At 42.6% G+C, this 21,256-nt stretch overlaps 1 protein-coding gene across 1 annotated transcript; it reads left to right on the plus strand.

The window, feature by feature from the left end:
• Positions 1-6,334: 6,334 nt before the first annotated feature.
• Positions 6,335-19,810, plus strand: LOC117404522 (acetylcholine receptor subunit beta). The gene is made up of 11 exons (XM_059014489.1): positions 6,335-6,398; positions 6,601-6,734; positions 6,988-7,032; positions 8,052-8,161; positions 9,525-9,633; positions 10,454-10,601; positions 12,071-12,256; positions 14,301-14,524; positions 17,174-17,349; positions 19,104-19,230; positions 19,597-19,810. Exons 1-11 carry the CDS (start codon positions 6,335-6,337, stop codon positions 19,735-19,737), a joined length of 1,464 nt encoding a protein of 487 aa, XP_058870472.1. The 3' UTR covers positions 19,738-19,810.
• The last annotated feature ends 1,446 nt before the right edge of the window (positions 19,811-21,256 follow it).

Consider the following 21,256-nt stretch of genomic DNA (forward strand, 5'->3'; position numbering starts at 1 on the left):
AATGATAAGAACTTAAAATTGGCGCAACAGAACCACTCCAAAGGATTGCAAACACTGTGGGGAGATGTAAAGAGGAGGCAATTAAAATGCCATCTCACGCGGTGTATCAGTGCGGATGGGAATTGTGTCTACAAGTGAAAAAATGAAAAATTTACCTCAAACAAAATGCATTGAAAAATGCTGTTGTCAAAAAACAAAAACACTGTTAAGAAAAATTCTTTGAACCTGGGAATACTTGGCCGCAGTTCTGTTTGGAACCACAGGAGGGAGTCAGAGAGACTCATTGATACGTCAAGGCAGGTGCTGGAACACACCTGTTAAAATGCACACCACAGGCTGCCAAGAAATCCTAATTAAAATTAACAAGAGCCAAAACCAAATCCAGTTGAAGAGATTAGGGAACAAAGAACTTTCCTAGGACTGGAGATCACGGAAACTCCGCTTACAGGAAAAGTACAAGTGTCTTGTTTTCACCGAACACTTATGAAGCACTAAAGTACCCGGTGCTGACAAAACAATTCCTGTAAGTCTTACCTCATATATTGTGCCATCGTTTCCTAGGTCTCAGACTTTCCTATATGAAAAACACACCTCCGATCCCACGACCAAGCCGGCTTTTTTACACCCAGGAACTCTAGGGCGGATGTCAGCGAGCTACCGGCCTCTGGAATACAAAGGCTAGCACTGCAGGTATTCGCCTCAGCTCACTGGCCGCCTGGCCAGCAGGGTTCGCTGTAGTGCGAGGAGGCGAAGCAGTCCCTGTTGGTTTTTGCCTCCCTAACCCACAGGAACACCAGACGGAATGCGACGCTGGCTTCGGAGTCGCTAGCGCAGCAATAATAATAATAGTAATAATAATAATAATAATAATGATAATAATAATAATGACCAAAAATATAACGTTTATAGTTACAAATTACATTTTGGTACAGGTATCAGATTTTGACCAGGAAGCAGATTTTGACAAGGTAGCAAACTTTGACGCTTATGCATGACATATTTTGCTACCGGTAGCAAATTTTGACAAAGTAGCAAAATTTTGAATTTGGATGGTTCGCTGCCACTGTCAGTACGCATGTGGGACCATGGATTTCTTTCTTCGTGGCTCGCTTGCCTGTAGCTTCTGATGGGTGCCTTATTTTTGGCTGTCCCATTATGGATGTTATTCACTGTGTTTCAAGCCCAGCTTTGGTGAGAATATGAACAGCAGTAGATCGTGTTGAATGGTTTGTATATCCACTGCTTTGCTAAGCTTCTACATCATGAACCAGTGTAATGTATTCCCATTGGCTCCAGTGAGTAGGTGATGATGTTACTGATCCAGTGTAATGTATTCCCATTGGCTCCAGTGAGTAGGTGATGTGAAATGTTTAATTTGGTGGAACCTGTGATTGACCAATTTTATAAGCGGTGCTTTCACCAAATCCAAAGCTACTTAACAAAAAAAAAACCCTGTATAAATTGGTAATTGTATGTAAAAAATAATGCGATATCTTGTAACAATTGTAAGTCGCCCTGGATAAGGGGGACGTCTGCTAAGAAATATTAAGCAAGGTTTACAGTACCACAATTATTTTGAAGTGGAGTATAATGGAGTATAATTGTGGGTCACATGAATTGGAGGCACCTGTCTCTAGTCTTTGTTTGCCATTGTGAGCCTGGCTCCCATCACCCCCTTCTCCAGGCATTAGTGAGGATTACCAGCTCATTGCAGGAATAGCAGGCAGTCAATGTCACCACACACACACATTAGCACGTCCAGACCGAATGGCAACACAGTGACCGTACACCACAGGGCACACAGTGTGGGCCAGGGAGTGTATGACTGGACATGCCTACAGCACACAGAGCTACCAGAACAATTCCAGGGAATTAAATATGTGTTGCCATCACTATATTTTCTATATCTTTTTTTTTTTTTTTTTTAATCAAAGCATTTCTAAAAACGGGATGCCTCGCATGCTTTCCATGCTGACCTGCCCATCGTGTAACAAACACTGCATGGGGTCGTGCGTGATGAAGGAGAATTGAATGCCCACCCTTGGGGTGGGATGCTTGGATAAACCCCTGGGGCTTCACCTCAGGGTTTATGTAGCATCCCACCACCTCGGGTGGGTATTACATTCTCATATCACACACTACCCCATGCAGTTTTCTCTATGTAACATGGGGCTGTCTGTTTAACTCACTGCAGCACTGGTACAGCGTCCACGAGTACCCCGATATATATTACATCAGTATCAAAATCTATTAAATATCATACAGACATTTTAGATGGCTGTATCACATCAATATCTGGGTCTACTAAATATCATACAGACATTTCAGATGGCTGTATCACATCAATATCAGGGTCTACTAAACAGCCTACAGGAATTTCAGTTGGCTGTTTTCACATCAATATCAGGGTCTAATGTTTTACTATAAAGACATTTCAGGTGGCTGTAGCCCATCAATATTAGGGTCTACGATATACTCTTAATAAATGTTAGATTTCAGGGTCTAGTTCGTTGTGTGTGTGTTTGTGTGTGTGTGTGTGTGTGTGTGTGTCTGTGTGTGTGTGTGTGTGTGTGTGAGTACATTTTGAAGCCAGGAGCCTACTCGTCTCTGAGATCTGTGTTTCTAGTTCGTTGTGTGTGTGTGTGTGTCTCTGTGTGTGTCTCTGTGTGTTTGTGTGTGTGTGTGTGTGAATACATTTTGAAGCCAGGAGCCTGCTCATCTCTGAGATCTGTGTTTCTAGTTCGTTGTGTGTGTGTGTGTGTGTGTGTGTGTGTGTGTGTGTGTGAGTGAGTAAGTGCATTTTGAAGCCAGGAGCCTGCTCGTCTCTGAGATCTGTGTTTCTAGTTTGTTGTGTGTGTGTGTGAGTGACTGAGTGTATTTTGAAGCCAGGAGCCTGCTCGTCTCTGAGACCTGTGTTTCTAGTTCGTTGTGTGTGTGTCTGTGTGTGTGTGTGTGTGTGTGTGTGAGTGAGTAAGTGCATTTTGAAGCCAGGAGCCTGCTCGTCTCTGAGATCTGTGTTTCTAGTTCGTTGTGTGTGTGTGTGTGTGTGAGTGACTGAGTGCATTTTGAAGCCAGGAGCCTGCTCGTCTCTGAGATCTGTGTTTTTGGAATCTGCCGGTACCCTTTGCTCAGTCTATCCCAGTCCCTTTGTTGCAATCCCAAAATAGTTCATTGTCTCCTGGCTCAATATTTCAAACAGGTGGAAGGGTTGCCTGCAATATTAACATATTCCATTTGGCCACAGGGCAGACGGCCAATCACAGAGCTCTGCGGAGGAGGGCCCAGAGCTGACCAATCACCACGGGCCTATGTGAAAGGACATACCCCCCCCCCCCCCACTCATCACCCCTCAGCCCCCCCAGGAAACTTCGGGTAGTTTGCAGTTAAAGCTGAAAGTTGTCTGTTTTTGTGAGTGGCAGACTGCGGTGGGTATTTCATTCCAGTAATTATTTGTTTATTTAATTAATTTATTTCATTATTTATTTATTTGGGGAAATATGAAGGATTTTGTGTGGTTTATTTGTGTCATGTGTGTCGCACCTTCAACAGGTAGGTGTCAAGTAAGTTTTGTTTGACAACAGTTTCATATTGGAAATTATATTTTAAAGATAGCAGGCTAGTAGAGCACAGATTTGGGCTTCAGGTTTTCTAGGCTGGTTGATTTTATTGTCTCTCTCTGATTATTATTTTTTAATCATTATTATTTTATTTTAATTTAAATATTTAATCACACATGAATACGAACCATTTTTTAAGAGCTGTCTTTGAGAATCAAAAGTATATTATGTAATGCAATTACGACATTTCATTTTTCACAGATAATTTAAAGAAAACTTAAAAGGGCTTCCATGTAGTTTATTCTTTTACCCCATGGAGATTTTTAAACAAAGACACATTGGGAGTTTGATTCGGTGTAGATCTCTCGTTAAGCACCAAGATTCCCCATTTCCATGTAACCTCCAACACACCATTCATTCTCCAATACCAATCGAGTTCATGCAATTGTAAGAAATCAAGTTAACAATGAACATTCCAGATAACATCAGAAAAAAATGGCTACATTATTATTTGTTTATTTATCAGACGCCTTTATCCAAGGCGACTTACAGAGACTAGGGTGTGTGAACTATGCATCAGCTGCAGAGCCACTTACAATTACGTCTCACCCGAAAGACAGAGCACAAGGAGGTTAAGTGACTTGCTCAGGGTCACACAATGAGTCAGTGGCTGAGGTGGGATTTGAACTGGGGACCTCCTGGTTACAAGCCCTTTTCTTTAACCTCTGGACCACACAGTCTCCTACTGGACCCCACAGACAGTTAACATAGCAGTAGCAAGTGCTAACTTGAAAGTTGCCTGGTGTGTGTGCAGTTTGTCTATCTAAAAGTGGATCTAAAGTAATATTTACCATTTAAATACAATTAACAGATACAGAGAAAATACCAGTATTAAATATGTTTTATTTTTATACCCAAAAAAGTGAGCCTGGTTTTTCGTTTGTATTTTTTTGTTCCTTTAGATGCTGTAGAGCAGGGGTCTCCAAGCCTGGCTTAATTAGTCAAGATAATAGGCGTTCCAGATCTTTAGCCATTGATAGAAACAGCTGTAAAACACAGAATCAGAATCGTGTCCCAACCATATTGCAGTGATGAAGTTACCGGAATTATACACATAAGGGTTTAAACAGAATAGGATTATACCAATATTGAGCTAATCACTGCTTAAAACTTTATACAGTATAAATGCAGAGAATTTTTACACACAAACTACAGTCCTGTTTCAGAAACAGCTTTCACTAAACCCAGTTTGTCTGAATTTGGTGCGATAAAACATTTTACATGATTTTAAACTTTTTTTTGGGAAGGGGGGCATTTTGATTTCAGATATGTTTAATGTAGGAATAAACTAAATGCAATAATCTATTATGGATGTTGTTTGTTGAAATCTAAAATTACTTTTAAGCACCTTGTTTCAAAGATTCAGATAATTCAGCATCAACAATGTGGTTAGGTAACACATTCCTTCACTTTGTCAACTCTTTTTAAAACTATAAAGACTTCAGTACCTACTTCAATACTCCTCGTTATAAATACATTCAGTCCAGGCAATATTCACCAGATTAGACAGGTTGCTGTCTCCAGTATTAATATTTCTAATATTTTCAAGCAAATCTTTGGAGAATGCAAGCATTATACAAATGCATTGGCTAAAGTCTGAAATTGACGGGAGTCTGTCTGTCCATACATCTGTCAAACTGAATGTCATAGTTACAGTTTTACAAATGTCTGGCTCATCGCTCATGGAATTGTCATGAGAGTTCTATACTATTCATCATCTTTTTCAACATACTGATGGGAAACACTTTACATCAAAGAGTAAGTAGTGGGGTCCTGAAAAACATTGCGTTATATATCCCCACCTGTTGCTACAACTGTTTAAATAACATGCCTATATTAAAGTCTGTTTAAAAGCTCTTTTCAAAGTGGCCGCTCCAGTGCACTGGGGTTTGAGATCTGTCCGCAAAATCACTGCAGGAAGAGCAATTTAAAAAATAAATAAATAAATAAATTAGCTCTGGCTTTTCTGTTCTGTACCACATCGTGGATCGTTATCGCTGTGTTACCTGTTTGACAATGTGGGCAATAATCCTTACACTAGCAGAGCACTAGAGCAGGCATTTTGAAAAGAGCTTTGAAACAGACTTTAAAGTTATAAGTGCAACAAGTTGTCAGGATGTAAACAAAGAAAAGAAAATTACAGGTACGTTATTTAAACAGTTGTAGCAACACGTGGGGACGTGTGACGCTATATTTTTCACAACCCCACTATTTACTCTTTTAGTGTCTCTAATTACTGTGTATTTACATAGTAGTTACTTAGTAAATACATGTCTACTTACACTTAATTACAATGTTATTATTCATAGTTACAATGTACTTAATGTGTAAAACCTTTTGCATGGTATATGTAAGTACACAACTGTATCAAAAAAGGGTTAGGGTTGGGGCTAGGGTTATATCATTCAAACTTGTTTTACACATTAAGTCTTTGTAACTATGCGTAATAACATTGTAATGATGTGTAAGTACACATGTATTTACTAAGTAACTACTATGTCAATAGACAGAGACATCAGGGTGGATGTTATTGAAATGCTTGTTTACTTTTGTACTATTTATTCTACCAGGCAGGTAAATATTCAGCTGTCTGATCACCCTGTGTGCTTGTGTCCTTGTGCAGGGGGCTGTATGCTGTCTGATCACCCTGTGTGCTTGTGTCCTGATGCAGGGGGCTGTGAGTATGCTGTCTGATCACCCTGTGTGCTTGTGTCCTGATGCAGGGGGCTGTGATCATGCTGTCTGATCACCCTGTGTGCTTGTGTCCTGGTGCAGCGGGCTGTGAGTATGCTGTCTGATCACCCTGTGTGCTTGTGTCCTGGTGCAGCAGGCTGTGAGTATGCTGTCTGATCACCCTGTGAGCTTGTGTCCTGATGCAGGGGGCTGTGAGTATGCTGTCTGATCACCCTGAGTGCTTGTGTCCTGATGCAGGGGGCTGTGAGTATGCTGTCTGATCACCCTGTGTGCTTGTGTCCTGGTGTAGGTGGCTCAGAGACAGAGCGCCACCTGCTGGCGAAGCTTTTTCAGAACTATAATCTGAAGGTGCGTCCGGCGAGGAGTGTGGGGGAGCGGGTGCAGGTTCGAGTGGGGATGACCTTGTCCCAGCTCATAAGCCTGGTGAGAAACACAATGGAGTCCCACAGCATTGACTGACTGACTGCATGCACTCCCATGAGCTACCATAGGTCTCCAATGTGCAGTTTTGAAAGATGTTATAGTGAACATGGATTTTCATTTTAAAACATCTGGTGTTAAAGAAAGTGTCCATGCTTTACTCATTCAGTGAATCTTTATTAAAATGCTCTGTCACGCAGCAGGCATCGAGATTACAGCTTGTTTGAAATTGCATTTTTTTGTTGTCGTTTTGCAGAATGAAAAGAATGAAGAAATGACTACAAATGTCTTTATGAATTTGGTAAGTTGTATTTATGATGCAATAGTAATGTGTTCACACATTCTTTACAACCGCATGGTCAGGTTTATTAAGACTTTTTTTTTACGATCCTAAGTAAAATGTGTTTTTCCAGCACCAGATTGTTTTTTGGAGAAGTTGAGTGGAAATGTCGGAGTCAGTTCTGTTTTTGAAATTCTGTAAAATTAAATTGTTCATGTTTATTAACATTTAGGAACTACATCATATTACAAGACTTGAACTCCAACTCCCCTACCCTCTTCTCCTCTCCCACCCAATCCTCTCCTCTCCTTCCCTTTTCTCTCCCTTCCTCACCTCTCCTCACCCTTCATCTCCTCTCCTCTCCCTCCTTCTCCTCTCCCATTCCTCTCTCTATCCTCTCCCTTCCTCACCTCTCCTCACCCTTCATCTCCTCTCCTCTCCCTCCTCCTCTCCCATTCCTCTCTCTATCCTCTCCCTTCCTCACCTCTCCTCACCCTTCATCTCCTCTCCTCTCCCTCCTTCTCCTCTCCCATTCCTCTCTCTATCCTCTCCCTTCCTCACCTCTCCTCACCCTCCATCTCCTCTCCTCTCCCTCCTTCTCCTCTCCCATTCCTCTCTCTATCCTCTCCCTTCCTCACCTCTCCTCACCCTCCATCTCCTCTCCTCTCCCTGCATCTCCTCTCCCTCCTTCTCCTCTCCCATCCCTCTCCCTCCTTCTCCTCTCCCATCCCTCTCTCTCCTATCCTCTCCCTTCCTCACCTCTCCTCACCATCTCCTCTTCTCTCCCTCCTTCTCCTCTCCCATTCCTCTCTCTATCCTCTCCCTTCCTCACCTCTCCTCACCCTCCATCTCCTCTCCCTCCTTCTCCTCTCCCATCCCTCTCTCTCCTATCCTCTCCCTTCCTCACCTCTCCTCACCCTCCATCTCCACTCCCACCCCTCTCTCTCCAATCCTCTCCCTTCGCCTCTCTTTTCCCTCTCCTCTCCTCTTCCTCCCTCCTCTCATCCTTTCCTCTCCTCCTCCCCCCTCTCTCCCCTCAGGCCTGGACAGATTACCGGTTGAGTTGGAACCCAGCGGAACACGACAACATCCAGGTCCTGAGAATTCCTTCAGGGAGGGTGTGGCGTCCTGATATCTACCTCATTAACAAGTGAGTCCCACTGCAGCACAATAGGGCTTTCATTCGCCTCTTCTGAATCACATTGCTATGCTAAGCAATTGTTGAGATTGATATAACTGTTTCAATTTAGGTTTAAACATTGCTTTATTATAATAACATTTTCAATGGGCTCATCCAGTTGATATTTCCCATAATAACTGGCCGATTATTATGGGAAACACGCGCTCATGAACACCAGCAAGTGTACAAGTATGTGCAAATTAACAAAAGTATTGTGCTGTTATATTGGGTCTCTCATGCTGAATATGAAAATACTAGCATAAGTAAAAAAAAAAATAAAAAAAAAAAAATAAGTTGAAAACAATGGAATATTTTTTTAACATAAAGTCTTCTTAAATTCCAAGATTGAAATAAAGGAACACCAGCTCTTTCAGTTTGTCTTCTGAAAGAGAACGTCTCCGATCGGACAGGACAAGATTATAGTTGCTGCGCTCAGCATCAGCTGAATTTGTTTACAGCTGCATTTCTGCATCTGTGTACCTGAAAGATAATGTGTTCAAATTAGCAAGATGGTCAGCTGTCGATGACCAAAACAAGTCGATGTCAATTTCCCCCGGCGGTAGAGCGCACTGGATCGCATCGGGTGCCACCTTCACAGTGTACAAAGCAAAACCAAAAAACATCTTTTGCTGATATATTTACAACGTGGGAACTTTGTCGTGGCATTTTCTTGCAAAATCGATTAATGTTCCCTTTATCCTCAGTGTGATCCTACAGTTTTCTCTATCGTTCTTTGTTAACGGTGATATTATTTAATATTACGCGCCTATGCGTGGTGATACGTATTTTATTGTATTGTGTAATTCCCCGGGGTGTACCCCAGCGTGAGCTGTCGAAATGAAAGCAATTCCAACCGTACCTCACATTGCTGCTGTCTTCTGTCGCTTGCTTCTCAGCTGGGGTGGGATGCTTGGATAAACCCCTCGGGCTCCGCCCTCTGGATTAATGTAGCATCTCGGGTGGGCATTAGAGTGTTCACCTAAGTTTAGGAGCTTGGCTTGGCATCTCAGCCCACTGAATAATATGGAGAGGTGAGGGCTGGACATGAACCTTAGACGTCTTACCATTCAACTCTTACTAATATGAAGACCCTTTGGCTGATCTGTGTTCCTGTTGTCTACAGTAGGCAACTAGAGCTCCTGAACTCATAGTCAAAGCAACACAGATGTATCTGAAATAAAAACAAGACAGTGTTTGATTCATTGCAACGAGACCCACAAAGCATGATGGCAAACATCACAAAGGTGAGAGAAAATAAGAGGAATTAGAAAATGTCATTTGACGTTATTGGTTCTAATGCATAACTGCGGCCTTCCTGTCTCTTTTCTGTCAGTAACGATGGGCAGTTCGACGTTGCTCTGTATGTAAATGTGCTGGTCTACAGTGATGGCACAGTTAACTGGCTACCACCTGCAATATACAGGAGTGCCTGCTCTATCGAGGTAAGTACAATCCTAGTATAACCCAGTACAACCCAGTACAACCCCAGTACATCCCAGTACATCCCAGTACAACCCAGTACAGCCCAGTACATCCCAGTACAACCCAGTATATCCCAGTACAACCTCAGGACATCCCAGTACATCCCAGTACAACCCAGTACAACCCCAGTACAACCCCAGTACAACCTCAGTACAATCCAGTACATCCCCAGTACAACCCAGTACAATCCAGTGCATCCCCAGTACAGCCCAGAACAACCTCAGAACAACCCCAGTACATCCCAGTACAACCCAGTACAACCTCAGAACAACCCCAGTACATCCCAGTACAACCCCAGTACATCCCAGTACAACCCCAGTACATCCCACTACAACCTCAGAACAACCCCAGTACAACCCAGTACAACCCCAGTACATCCCAGTACATCCCAGTACAACCTCAGTACATCCCAGTACATCCCAGTACAACCTCAGTACATCCCAGTACAACCTCACTACATCCCAGTACAACCCAGTGCAATCTCAGTACATCCCAATACATAAATATTCTTCGCTTACAACTTCAAATAAATTAGCATTCAAAAATCGAATTCACCTTTACCATAATGTGTGTGTTCTTCATATAGGAAAATCTGAGACCTTCAAAATGATTGCAATATATATTAGTTAAGATTAACTGGAATTATTTTGTTAGCACGGGTAGGCCTGTTTAGTAAAATCAAATGTATTCCGAATGCATTCATATTGGAATGCAGTCCTGCCCGCTGCGTTGCAGCTGCCTTTTTTCTAGAACCTAAGTCATACAGATTTCCTGTCCCAGGTGACGTTCTTCCCTTTCGACTGGCAGAACTGCACCATGGTGTTCCGCTCGTACACCTACGACGCCTCAGAGATCGATCTGCAGCACACGCTCGACGAAAACCAACAGGAAATCAAGGAAATCATTATTGACGAGAACGCGTTCACTGGTAAGAAAAAAACAGCAAAGAACAAATATCGCACACAGTCGCTCTGCATTGGTAGGGCATTTCACATCAGGGATTTTTAATAAAAAAAGAGTTTATTTTAATATATAACACATTTCTAAGTAAGGGTGTGCAGAGAGCCCATTACTCACGCTGGTACTCCTACTCAGAATCCAATGCTTATAGGAATACTGGTAGTGGATTTACTCAGATCACTGGAAGTAAGCAGGGTTAAAATCAGCAGGTCTCTTAAAATGCATCTCCGCCCCTGGTTTTCACTGAGAACGTGACCAGACAGTGTTTTAATGTTAACCCTCCGTCAGCGATAATAATTGAGCTCACACGAAGGGTGGAAGGTGGTATTCTATTGTACCTGCAAACTTACATGTACAAAATCTTGTAAAAAAAAAAAAGCAACCATTTTATCAACACATACTGGGGCTTCAATATGAAGTCGCATTGCACGTAAAAAAACAGCTTTAATTTTTTCATCGAAAAAAACATGTACCAAGAGATCTTGCACAGATAACAAAAGAAAGAAACACAGGCTTCTTCCCTCGAAAACTAAAAAAGAGAATTCCAGTCCAAACAACTTTCAAAGTCCTGTAAAGAGGGTGTGCAATAGTGGTAGTCTAGTATATGAAAGACATCAGAATAAAATCATATTTTTGTTCAATAATGTACTGTAGGAGGTAATCAGCAGGCTACTGTAAAGAACACAGTGCAAATACAGTTCTGAAAATGTATGTACTATACACACATAGCCACTCATTCTAAGATAGGAAATTGACATACGACGAAAGAAAAAGATCTCTAGGGCTAAATCAATCATTTTAGACGTGGTACATCATTATCAGTTTTCTACCAATGTGTGTGTGGCACAATCATTCTTCCTGTTTGTGGCTGCCACGAATGATACCACATTGGATTCTGTACCACTGACCATGCAGAAACATGTTTTGGAGTAAAATTAAGAACTATTGCCCCACATATTGGTAGTACATTGAATTTCAATTCAGTGATTTTCAACATCAAGGCTCCTCACTATTTATTAGCCAGACACTAACAGAAATGAAACAGAATCATTTAACATTGGAATCAATTTGCGTGGATGTCTTTCCCAGTAGTAGACTACAGTGGCATTGGCTGTTGTTTTAAGACTTGTTTGTGCTGTGTTAATCAGGTGAATAGTGATGATAGATTGGAAGAGTTGATACTGTTTATTAGATTCACTGTGATGTACAAACACTAGCTTTGAAGACCTCAATAGTTTTCAGGTGTGGACATTTGAGAAAATGGGTCATTGCTACATTTGCTGACACATTCCATTGATATGGGACCTGACTTGGGCGCTGACATATTCAGTGAATGGGAAGTGCCATAACAGGAACAGTGTCACAGACCCCCGTATATAAGATGTTTTTAACAGACTGCGATGCAGTCGTCTCACGTCGTGGTTTTGTGTGTCTCAGAGAACGGGGAGTGGCAGATCCGCTACACGCCGTCGCGGAAGAACGTGGGAGACGACTTGTACGAAGACATCACCTTCTACCTGATCATCGAGCGCAAGCCTCTCTTCTACATCATCAACATCATCGTGCCCTGCATCCTCATCAGTGTCCTCTCCATCTTTGTGTTCTACCTGCCTCCCGATGCAGGTAACCTCCCCACACTGGCACCTCGGCCACAGGGGATAAGAAGGGATGATACTCTGATCTCCAAGTCATTCTCTTGAGTGTTTTAAATTGGCAAGTGTTCATATAAAACCTGTTAGAAACATGCTGATTGTGAAACATGAAGTGATGCTTTCCCCCATCATTTGCAATCTACACATTATAAAGTACCAATCCATGACAATAAGACTGTGTCTTTTGGCAGTGTGAATTAATAGAAAATATCTTATGGCTTGCTATTAAAACCACTCACATTTTGCCTGTAATTATTTGTCTTTCCTTTGTTTCATCCATTTGATATAAAAGCTATTTCTTCACTCAGACCCGACCCTTCTAAGGAGTGTGTAATTGTTTGGCAGTTTCAGTGACTTGTATTCACTGCTTGTGTCCAATGAACTTTCCGTGACGTATGAGCCAATCAGTCAAAGGACGAGAATCTTGATTTGCAAATACAGATTCACTTCATTATAAAAAAAAGCAAAAGAAAGAGATAAAGACCTCCCATTGCCCTGTCTCCAAGGAGATAAGGACCTCCCATTTCCCCGTCTCCAAGGAGACAAGGACCTCCCATTTCCCTGTCTCTAAGGAGATAAGGACCTCCCATTTCCCTGTCTCTAAGGAGATAAGGACCTCCCATTGCCCTGTCTCCAAGGAGATAAGGACCTCCCATTTCCCCGTCTCCAAGGAGACAAGGATCTCCCATTGTCCTGTCTAAGGAGATGAGGACCTCCCATTGTCCTGTCTCCAAGGAGATAACAACCTCCCATTTCCCTGTCTCCAAGGAGACAAGGATATCCCATTGCCCTGTTGCAAAGAGATAAGGACCTCCCATTGCCCTGTCTCCAAGGAGATAAGGACCTCCCATTTCCCTGTCTCTAAGGAGATAAGGACCTCCCATTATCCTGTCTCTAAGGAGATAAGGACCTTCCATTGCCCTGTCTCCAAGGAGATAAGGACCTCCCACTGCCCTGTCTCCAAGGAGATAAGGACCTCCCACTACCCTGTCTCCAAAGAGATAAGGACCTCCCACTGCCCTGTCTCCAAGGAGATAAGGACCTTCCATTGCCCTGTCTCCAAGGAGATAAGGACCTCCCACTGCCCTGTCTCCAAGGAGATAAGGACCTCCCACTGCCCTGTCTCCAAGGAGATAAGGACCTCCCATTGCCCTGTCTCCAAGGAGATAAGGACCTCCCACTACCCTGTCTCCAAGGAGATAAGGACCTCCCACTGCCCTGTCTCCAAGGAGATAAGGACCTCCCACTGCCCTGTCTCCAAGGAGATAAGGACCTCCCATTGCCCTGTCTCCAAGGAGATAAGGACCTCCCACTACCCTGTCTCCAAAGAGATAAGGACCTCCCATTGCCCTGTCTCCAAGGAGATAAGGACCTCCCATTTCCCTGTCTCTAAGGAGATAAGGACCTCCCATTATCCTGTCTCTAAGGAGGTAAGGACCTCCCACTGCCCAATCTCCAAGGAGATAAGGACCTCCCATTGCCCTGTCTCCAAGGAGATAAGGACCTTCCATTGCCCTGTCTCCAAGGAGATAAGGACCTCCCACTGCCCTGTCTACAAGGAGATAAGGATATGTGATGAAAATGACAGTATTTCTGTCATTAACAAACACAATTTCCGTGATATATCTTGTTTTGCTGTAAATAAGATATCAGCAAGAATATACTGCAGCTCCCTTAACTCATTTGAAGAAGCTGCACGGTAATCAATTGCTTTTGACAGCAGCACGGTCGTCCCTTCCAACAGGTGAGCTGGGAGCAGAGAAGCACATTCCTCAGGCAGTGTTTTTGAAATTCTGCTGTATTAATATACTCATTTAGATCAAAGTTTAGTCCCATTTTAAAATATGTGGCATTTGTGAATATTTTGTAAATAGGTTCTGTTTTAAATCAGATGCTGCATGCTTAGCAAATACTGTCACCAACTTTTCACCTAAAAATGATTTCGCCACAAGACTGATATAAATAAATATCTGCTCTCCATGGCTTCCCATAGCTGCCTCTGGTTGCCTCAACAGGTGAGAAGATGACACTGTCTATCTCTGTGCTGCTGGCCCTCACTGTGTTCCTGCTGCTGTTAGCCAACAAGGTGCCCGAGACGTCACTGGGGATCCCCATCATAGTCAACTACCTGATGTTCACCATGATCCTGGTCACCTTCTCTGTGATCCTGAGTGTGGTGGTGCTGAACCTGCACCACCGCTCCTCCAGCACGCACGACATGACCCTCTGGGTGCGCAAGGTGAGGCTGCATCTGGAAGTGATGTGGGACTGAATTAAAGGTGCTGTGAGAACTGAATTGGAGGTGAACTGAATTAGAAGTGATGTGGAACTTGATTAAAACTTTATGGAATTTGAAGTGGCTCCACTGGGAACTGAAGGGAGGGAATTAGGAGTGATGTGGGAACTGAATTAGAAGTGATGTGGAACTGGATTAGAAGTCATGTGGAACTGGATTCAAAGTGGTATGGAAACTAAATTAGACGTGATGTGGGAACTGAATTGGAAGCAGTGTGAACTGAATTAGAAGTGATGTGGGAACTGGATTAGAAATGATGTTAGTACTGAACTAGATTGAGTTTTACATCTCCAACAGTCATCCTCAATTCACTGGCACATTCAGGATAGTGTAACTATGCCATTGCAGCTCCTGTTTCAATTGGAAAGAAGGTTTTTATACTTACGATGGGAATCAATGGAGATAATCTTGTGTAATATCACATATTATCAAAGTAGCCCTGTGTAGCATGCAGAACAATGTGTACGTCAATGGCTTACTGCATGCTTGTAATAATTTGTTTGTTGCACATGTGCAGTACAGTAGACTACATATTAAAAATGAACCCTAGCAATCAGCACTCCAGATAAGGTTTTGAGTCTGGGAGTAACTTTCTAATTTTAACACTGAGAGAGTAAAATGGATTTTCAGGGGGTAAAATGCAACATTACCTTGAAGCCATGAGTTATCTCGATTAAATACTGTACAGTCTTTAATGGTAATGGGGTAGGCATTAAAAAAGAGCCTTCCATTTTAACTGCAATGTTACTTTGAACTACTGTAAAAACTTGTTAAAACTATGTTAAAACTTCAATATAAAATGCATAAAACAGTTTGTTTAATATTTTAGGCATCTTTTTTAATGGCTGCTGTGTAGCTTTCGAATTTCTTATTCTTACTGCGATTGGCTGCAAAGACTAGCCAGGGCTAGCCAGAGATTGGATCATGTTTGTTGGGTTGGTTTATCTTGTATCCAGTTTCCTAGTAGCATTGTATTCTGGGAGATGTAGTTGTTAGTAGAAGTTTTAGGGGAGGCGGAAGGGGAGGCAGATACAATTGCTATGTGTATTTTTACGCATTCAATTTAAATTTAGTCCGGATTTCGGATTTTTTTAATGCAGAAAAGCAGCTTGTCCGGGCCGCTGCTTGCAATATTATACTGCATTTTGAGCTCCACAGTTGAAAAGGCATATCTGTTGTCTTGACACGTCTGTGTTTTTATTGCTTGTTTTGCATTTCATTGTTGAACTCCGGATAAAGTCAAACTCTGCTTACTGTCATAGTGTTCGCTCAGTCCCTTTTGAAGCGATATTCTAAGTGTGTTACTGACAGGGCAGCGTCCCTGGCAAGGCTCGTTACCAGCAGGAGGAAGACTCAGACACAGAAAGCTGCAGTTTAAGGGCTATTGCCCACTTTTACTACACACATTCACAAAGGAATAGGCACAAGGGCCAAAACAAAAGGTTCAAACAAAATAAGCTACCTTAATTCAGACTGGGTCCCTAGCAAAGGATTTTTCTCCCTGTTTATAGCATGTGGCTGGGCTTAACTCATCCTCAATTAATCAATTAAGCTTCAGCCACATTCTGAACAAGGATTTGGCAGAGATGAGATTTTAACCCCGTCCTTGCCAAACTTAAATAAAAAACACCCCCCACACTATGTACAGTAATAGTACAGCTGTGGTTTTAGCATGTGCTGATAAGGTATGATCAGGTGCCAGCAATCTGAGTAATAATCACACTGGTTCAGAGAGCGATGAGTCTGTTACAGCACCAAGGTCTCTCTCTTGGTGAGCCCGTTACAGTTCTATATACCCTACCTGGTATTTGGATCCTACATTTTCATGTCTGGTGTGTAACACTTTACCATTGCATTTCATTTGTCACTTATATCCACTTCAGGATTGATATAAAACAAGTTTTTCAAAGTGCTACTATTGACAGCCCTCTTCATTATTTCTATTAGGGATTTTCAGATACTTTGCAGGTTTTATGAAGAATTCCCTTTAACATCTTTTAAGTGGTATTCACTATGGAATAACACCTCTTAAAAACATGTTCATGACTCAACACAACACAGTGTGTTTCCTCGGTTACCCTTCTTCACACAATTATTGAGTACCAATCAACACCAACCTGACAATTTAATATAGAACCTGTCATGATCAAACTAAAACCACTTATTTTTTATATGAGATTATTTGTATGCTTTTCTTTCATCCTTTTGATATCAGCTCATTTTGATTTTTTTTCTTGATTCGTACTTCCATAGAAATGTGTCTCCCAGTGTGAGAAACATCTCTGCTGTGAATTGTGAGATTGTGGAGGAACGACTGAACCTCTGAACTTGACAAAGAAAGCCCTCTCCCAGTATACAACTGCTAAGAACTCTTAAATCACTCAGTGTGGATTGCCAATGCAGCTGTATAGATGAGGGGAAATGAGAGGAAGGCAGCTTTTCTTGGTGTGAAATGAGCACATGTTCAACAGGCTCCAGTTTCATTTAATATCAGATTACAAAGCCTGTGAAAGGGAATGATTTGTGGATTCAGAGTATCTGCACAGTCCCTCCATTCTGAAGCTGTATCTGATCTCAGAGCCCCTGTTTCAGATTTTCATCCACATTCTACCTCGGTTTTTGGGGATGCAGCGACCGAAGCCTGAGGACCCCCTAGAAGAGACGCTGCCGCCCAGGAAAGAGAACATGGTCCGGTTAAACAGTCGGGGAGGTGACGAGTATTTCATCCGAAAACCGGACTCTGACTTCATCCTGCCCCGTGCCAGCAGGTACCCTTCAAAGTGAAGAATTGATTCAACTCTGTAAAGATATATTTAATTATTATATAATGTAATAATTAAACATTGGGTATATATATATATATATATATATATATATATATATATATATATATATATATACCCAATATTTAATTATTACATTGTAATTGTATTATTATATGCTTATTTTAACTGCTTCATAGTTGCTATAGCGTCAGTGAATTGAAGAACAAAAAAAGTCCAGTTTTTTCACACTAGAAATCTGGTAACCCTAAGCAATTGAGAGATTGATTTCATCTGTTATAGAACAAAACCAGGTCTGGTTACAGATCAAACCATAACCTGTACGCCATCTTGACAGTAAACCCTACATCTTGGTCACGCTAACAGGGATAAATAATGAACGCTAAATTATTGAAAAGCCCAACCACTCTAAAGTTCTAGAGCGATATGCTTGTTTAACGAAAATTCACAGATCTCACGCATGGCAGGAAAAACCCCTACAGCACTACTAATCTGTTCAGAATTGAAGACAACGCTGCAACAATGTGATTATCTCAAGTACAAATTGAGTAGGAGAAACTAGAGAAAGTCATCTACAATTGAAGGTCTTATTCTGAAACATTTGTCTTCTTATTAATGCGGGTGTGCAATATTATTATACTGATGTTGAATAATCTTGTTGCATTATTAACAGTCCCTGTGCCCCTATAGGCCTGTGTTAACAGCCTCTTGTCAGTAGCCTTGTTAATGGCTGGAGAGCCCCTCTGTTCTGCACTAGGCCTGTGCAATGACAGGAATGTTGCAGTGACAACACACTGCAACACTGGCTCTGTGACAACTATCTGAGAGGCAAAGTGTGAGAAATAATCATTAGAGGAGACCAAGGCTGTAAAATCCATGTCATACCTCTTTTTATTAACGCTAGCAATATTATCCCTGGAGCCCAACCAAGTCTCTCTCCCTGTGTCTTTTTAGTCATAGTTTGAACCTGTATTTTAATTCTTATTTTGGTAAAGTCACATTTATCACTATTGTAAAGTGGTTGTCCTTAACAAAATAATTCTATAAATATGTTATGTTGGTGCACTTTCATTCGCTATGCAGGTCTCAAATGTGCAGTTTTGAAAGAAACACACATTACAAAACATGGTTCTACACTAGGTTTAAGAAAGTGCTCAGTTTCCATGCCTTATTCTCAGGAAGTTTATTACGGCTTCACTTAATTGGTCACCTCTGCAGCGTCTCCTGCATCAGAGCCTGTTATTGGCCGAAAGCATGTCAGTTAATTGGGGAAGCAGCTGATTTGCTGGTAAGAAGGCATTCTAAGAAAAGGGTGTGGACAATTTCAGTCCAAATAAGTGGAAACGCAGATTTATTTCCCTAGTGTAGTTCCAGATATTTTCAAATAAAGATACATGTTTACAATCATATAGATAAGAACATATTAAATTGTACAAGTGAGAGGAGGCCATACAGCCCATCAGTGCTTGTCCGGTTCCCAGTAGCTGATTGATCTCATAACTCTGTCAAGTTGTTAAAGGATCCCCTTGAGTCAGCATCAATAACATGGCTCATAAACCTATTCCATATCCTCCCCACTCTCTGTGGAAGAAGTGTTGCCTACCATCTGTCTTATGACCCCTAATATCTAGCTGTGCCCTCTGGTCCTGGTTTCTCTGCTGCTCCTACAGTATTGGTTTGGGTTACTATCGCTTGTAAATACTAGGCTCAGTGTGGTTTCCCCTCCGGTTCTCCTGCAGGTGTTCTGTGGAGACTCACTTCGACGGGCACAGTCGTTGTCTTATCCTGCCCCCTGACCTCAAATCAGCCATCAAGGCCGTGACGTACATGGCAGAGCAGCTCAAAAACCAGGAGAGCCAAAACACGGTGAGAGAATAAATCTAGCTCCCTGTGTGACTGAGGCCTTCCTAACTCTAGCTCCCTGTCAGAGGCCTCCCCAGCACCAGCTATCTGACCTAAACTCTCTATCTATGAATCTGTCTTTTGGTCTCTCTGTCTCTTTGTCCGTGCATCTATAGGTTTGTCTCAGAAAAATGCTGAGAAAAAGTATAACAACACAGTAACCCCAAACTATTTAATCTTCGAAAAATGTTTACATTTTGAGCTTTTTCTTTGAACTAATTAAAATCAAACTCCCTCTTTTTCCCTCTCTCCCTCTCCACTGTCTGTCTTCCTTTCCCCCTCTCTATCTCTCTCTCCTCTCTTCCCCTTGTCCCACTCTTCCCTCTTTAGTTGACAGAGGACTGGCAGTACATAGCGATGGTAGTGGACAGGCTCTTCCTCTGGCTCTTTGTTCTCATCACCTCTCTGGGGACCCTCGCCCTATTCCTGCATGCCAGTTTCAACTACATCCCTGAGAGCCCCTTTGCCTGAGACAGAAAACCACCCTGCATCCCTCTGTACCCCTCAATCACTCCCCTGTACCTCTCAATAAAACACTGTTGGATCCCAGGCCTCCAGAGGTGAAAGCCCTGCAGTGTATTTTTTTTGCTTGATCCTTGTATGTATTCAGCTGTTGAATAAAATGATAAAGGACCATAGTGTGTTGAGCCACTCTCCTTGTGAAAGACAATGAACTAGGGTGACATGGGTGAAGCAGCCAGCGCAATGCATTAAGAACATGCTCTCCATTGAATGGAGCCTGTGGGGCAGAGGCAACTTCAAACCCCTAAACAGAAGCCCTGTCCTGGGACTGAACAGCATGGCCAGCTGCAGACGGGAGCCCCCGATGTGCAGCACAGTACCTGGGGAGTTTCAGACATACTTCTCAATGCACGTGACTGCTCCAGCACAAGGGTACACAATTCAACCATGGCCAAAATTTTTGCATCACCTAGAATTTTAGGATTGAGACATAAATAAAAAAGAACACAGTTTAGGTCTTTTATTTAACATCATGTAATCAAAGAAACTACAACATGATATTGCAAAAGTCTAGCGGAAGCCATAATAGTAGTACAGTAGTATTTCATGTTAGATTTCAAAATGTCACATTTTTCAGTTTTTGTCAGTTCTTCAATGTATATGGAAAACTACTAAAGCGGTGTGTGATTCAATATGTTAACGTGACATTATTCAGAAGCTTTCATTCCACTTTATGAAGCATAGGAGGCTGTGTGGTCCGGTAGTTTAAGAAAAGGGCTTGTAACCAGGAGGTCCCCGGTTCAAATCCTGACTCACTGTGTGACCCTGAGCAAGTCACTGAACCTCCTTGTGCTCCGTCTTGAGCACTTCTTCCCGGAGCGCGAGGCCGTCCCACTGTGCCCATAGCCCTTTGATGGAGTCCAAACAGGCCGTAATCGCTTTCCATGGGCGCCACCTGCCCTCAGCCAACCACTGAAACACCAGCTGGGTCTGGGTCCTGCTCTTGCTGCAGCTCGGTGGTAATCTCCCTGCACTCCACAGCCAGCTCGCAGTCTCCTGACTCGTCCTGTTCCAAGGTCTCCCCTCACTCGGTGGCTTCGCTCCCCTCGCATCACGCTCCTGCTGTTCTCCTCTCCCTCAGTGATGCAGTTCTCAGGCAGGCAGGGGTGTCTAGACAGAGCACCAGCATTGGAATGGTGTTCCCTGGCTCTGTGCTGGATGGAGAAATTAAATTCCTGCGTGTGCTGCACCAGGCGTGTTTGGCCGGTCTCTTCCAGGCGGGCGATGAAGCTCACGGAACTCAGTCAATAGCTTCCACAGATAAGCCAGACGGCTTCCACTGCAGACTGAGTCTCTGTTTGGGTTGGCTGTAGCGGTGGGAGGGCAGGTCTCTGGGAGTCGCAAAAAGCATCACTCGTGGGTCAACTGGTGGTGACTGCAGCCAGACTTTGTGTTGCTGGATATTTCCTCCGTATTCAACTTGTAGCCAGCCTCTGCCTTCCAGAGGGTTAAGTTGCAAGGGGAGGTC

The sequence above is a fragment of the Acipenser ruthenus genome, chromosome 48 (genome assembly GCF_902713425.1).
Source record: "Acipenser ruthenus chromosome 48, fAciRut3.2 maternal haplotype, whole genome shotgun sequence".
Taxonomy (NCBI): domain Eukaryota; kingdom Metazoa; phylum Chordata; class Actinopteri; order Acipenseriformes; family Acipenseridae; genus Acipenser; species Acipenser ruthenus.

What these genes read in the sequence shown, in the direction of transcription:
- LOC117404522 (XM_059014489.1), top strand. Translation starts at nt 6,335, where the DNA reads ATGCAGGGGGCTGTGATCATGCTGTCTGATCACCCTGTGTGCTTGTGT. An exon ending in TGACGAGAACGCGTTCACTG is followed by an intron (nt 10,602 to 12,070) that starts GTAAGAAAAAAA and finishes TGTGTGTCTCAG; the next exon opens with AGAACGGGGAGTGGCAGATC. An exon ending in ACCAGGAGAGCCAAAACACG is followed by an intron (nt 19,231 to 19,596) that starts GTGAGAGAATAA and finishes TTCCCTCTTTAG; the next exon opens with TTGACAGAGGACTGGCAGTA.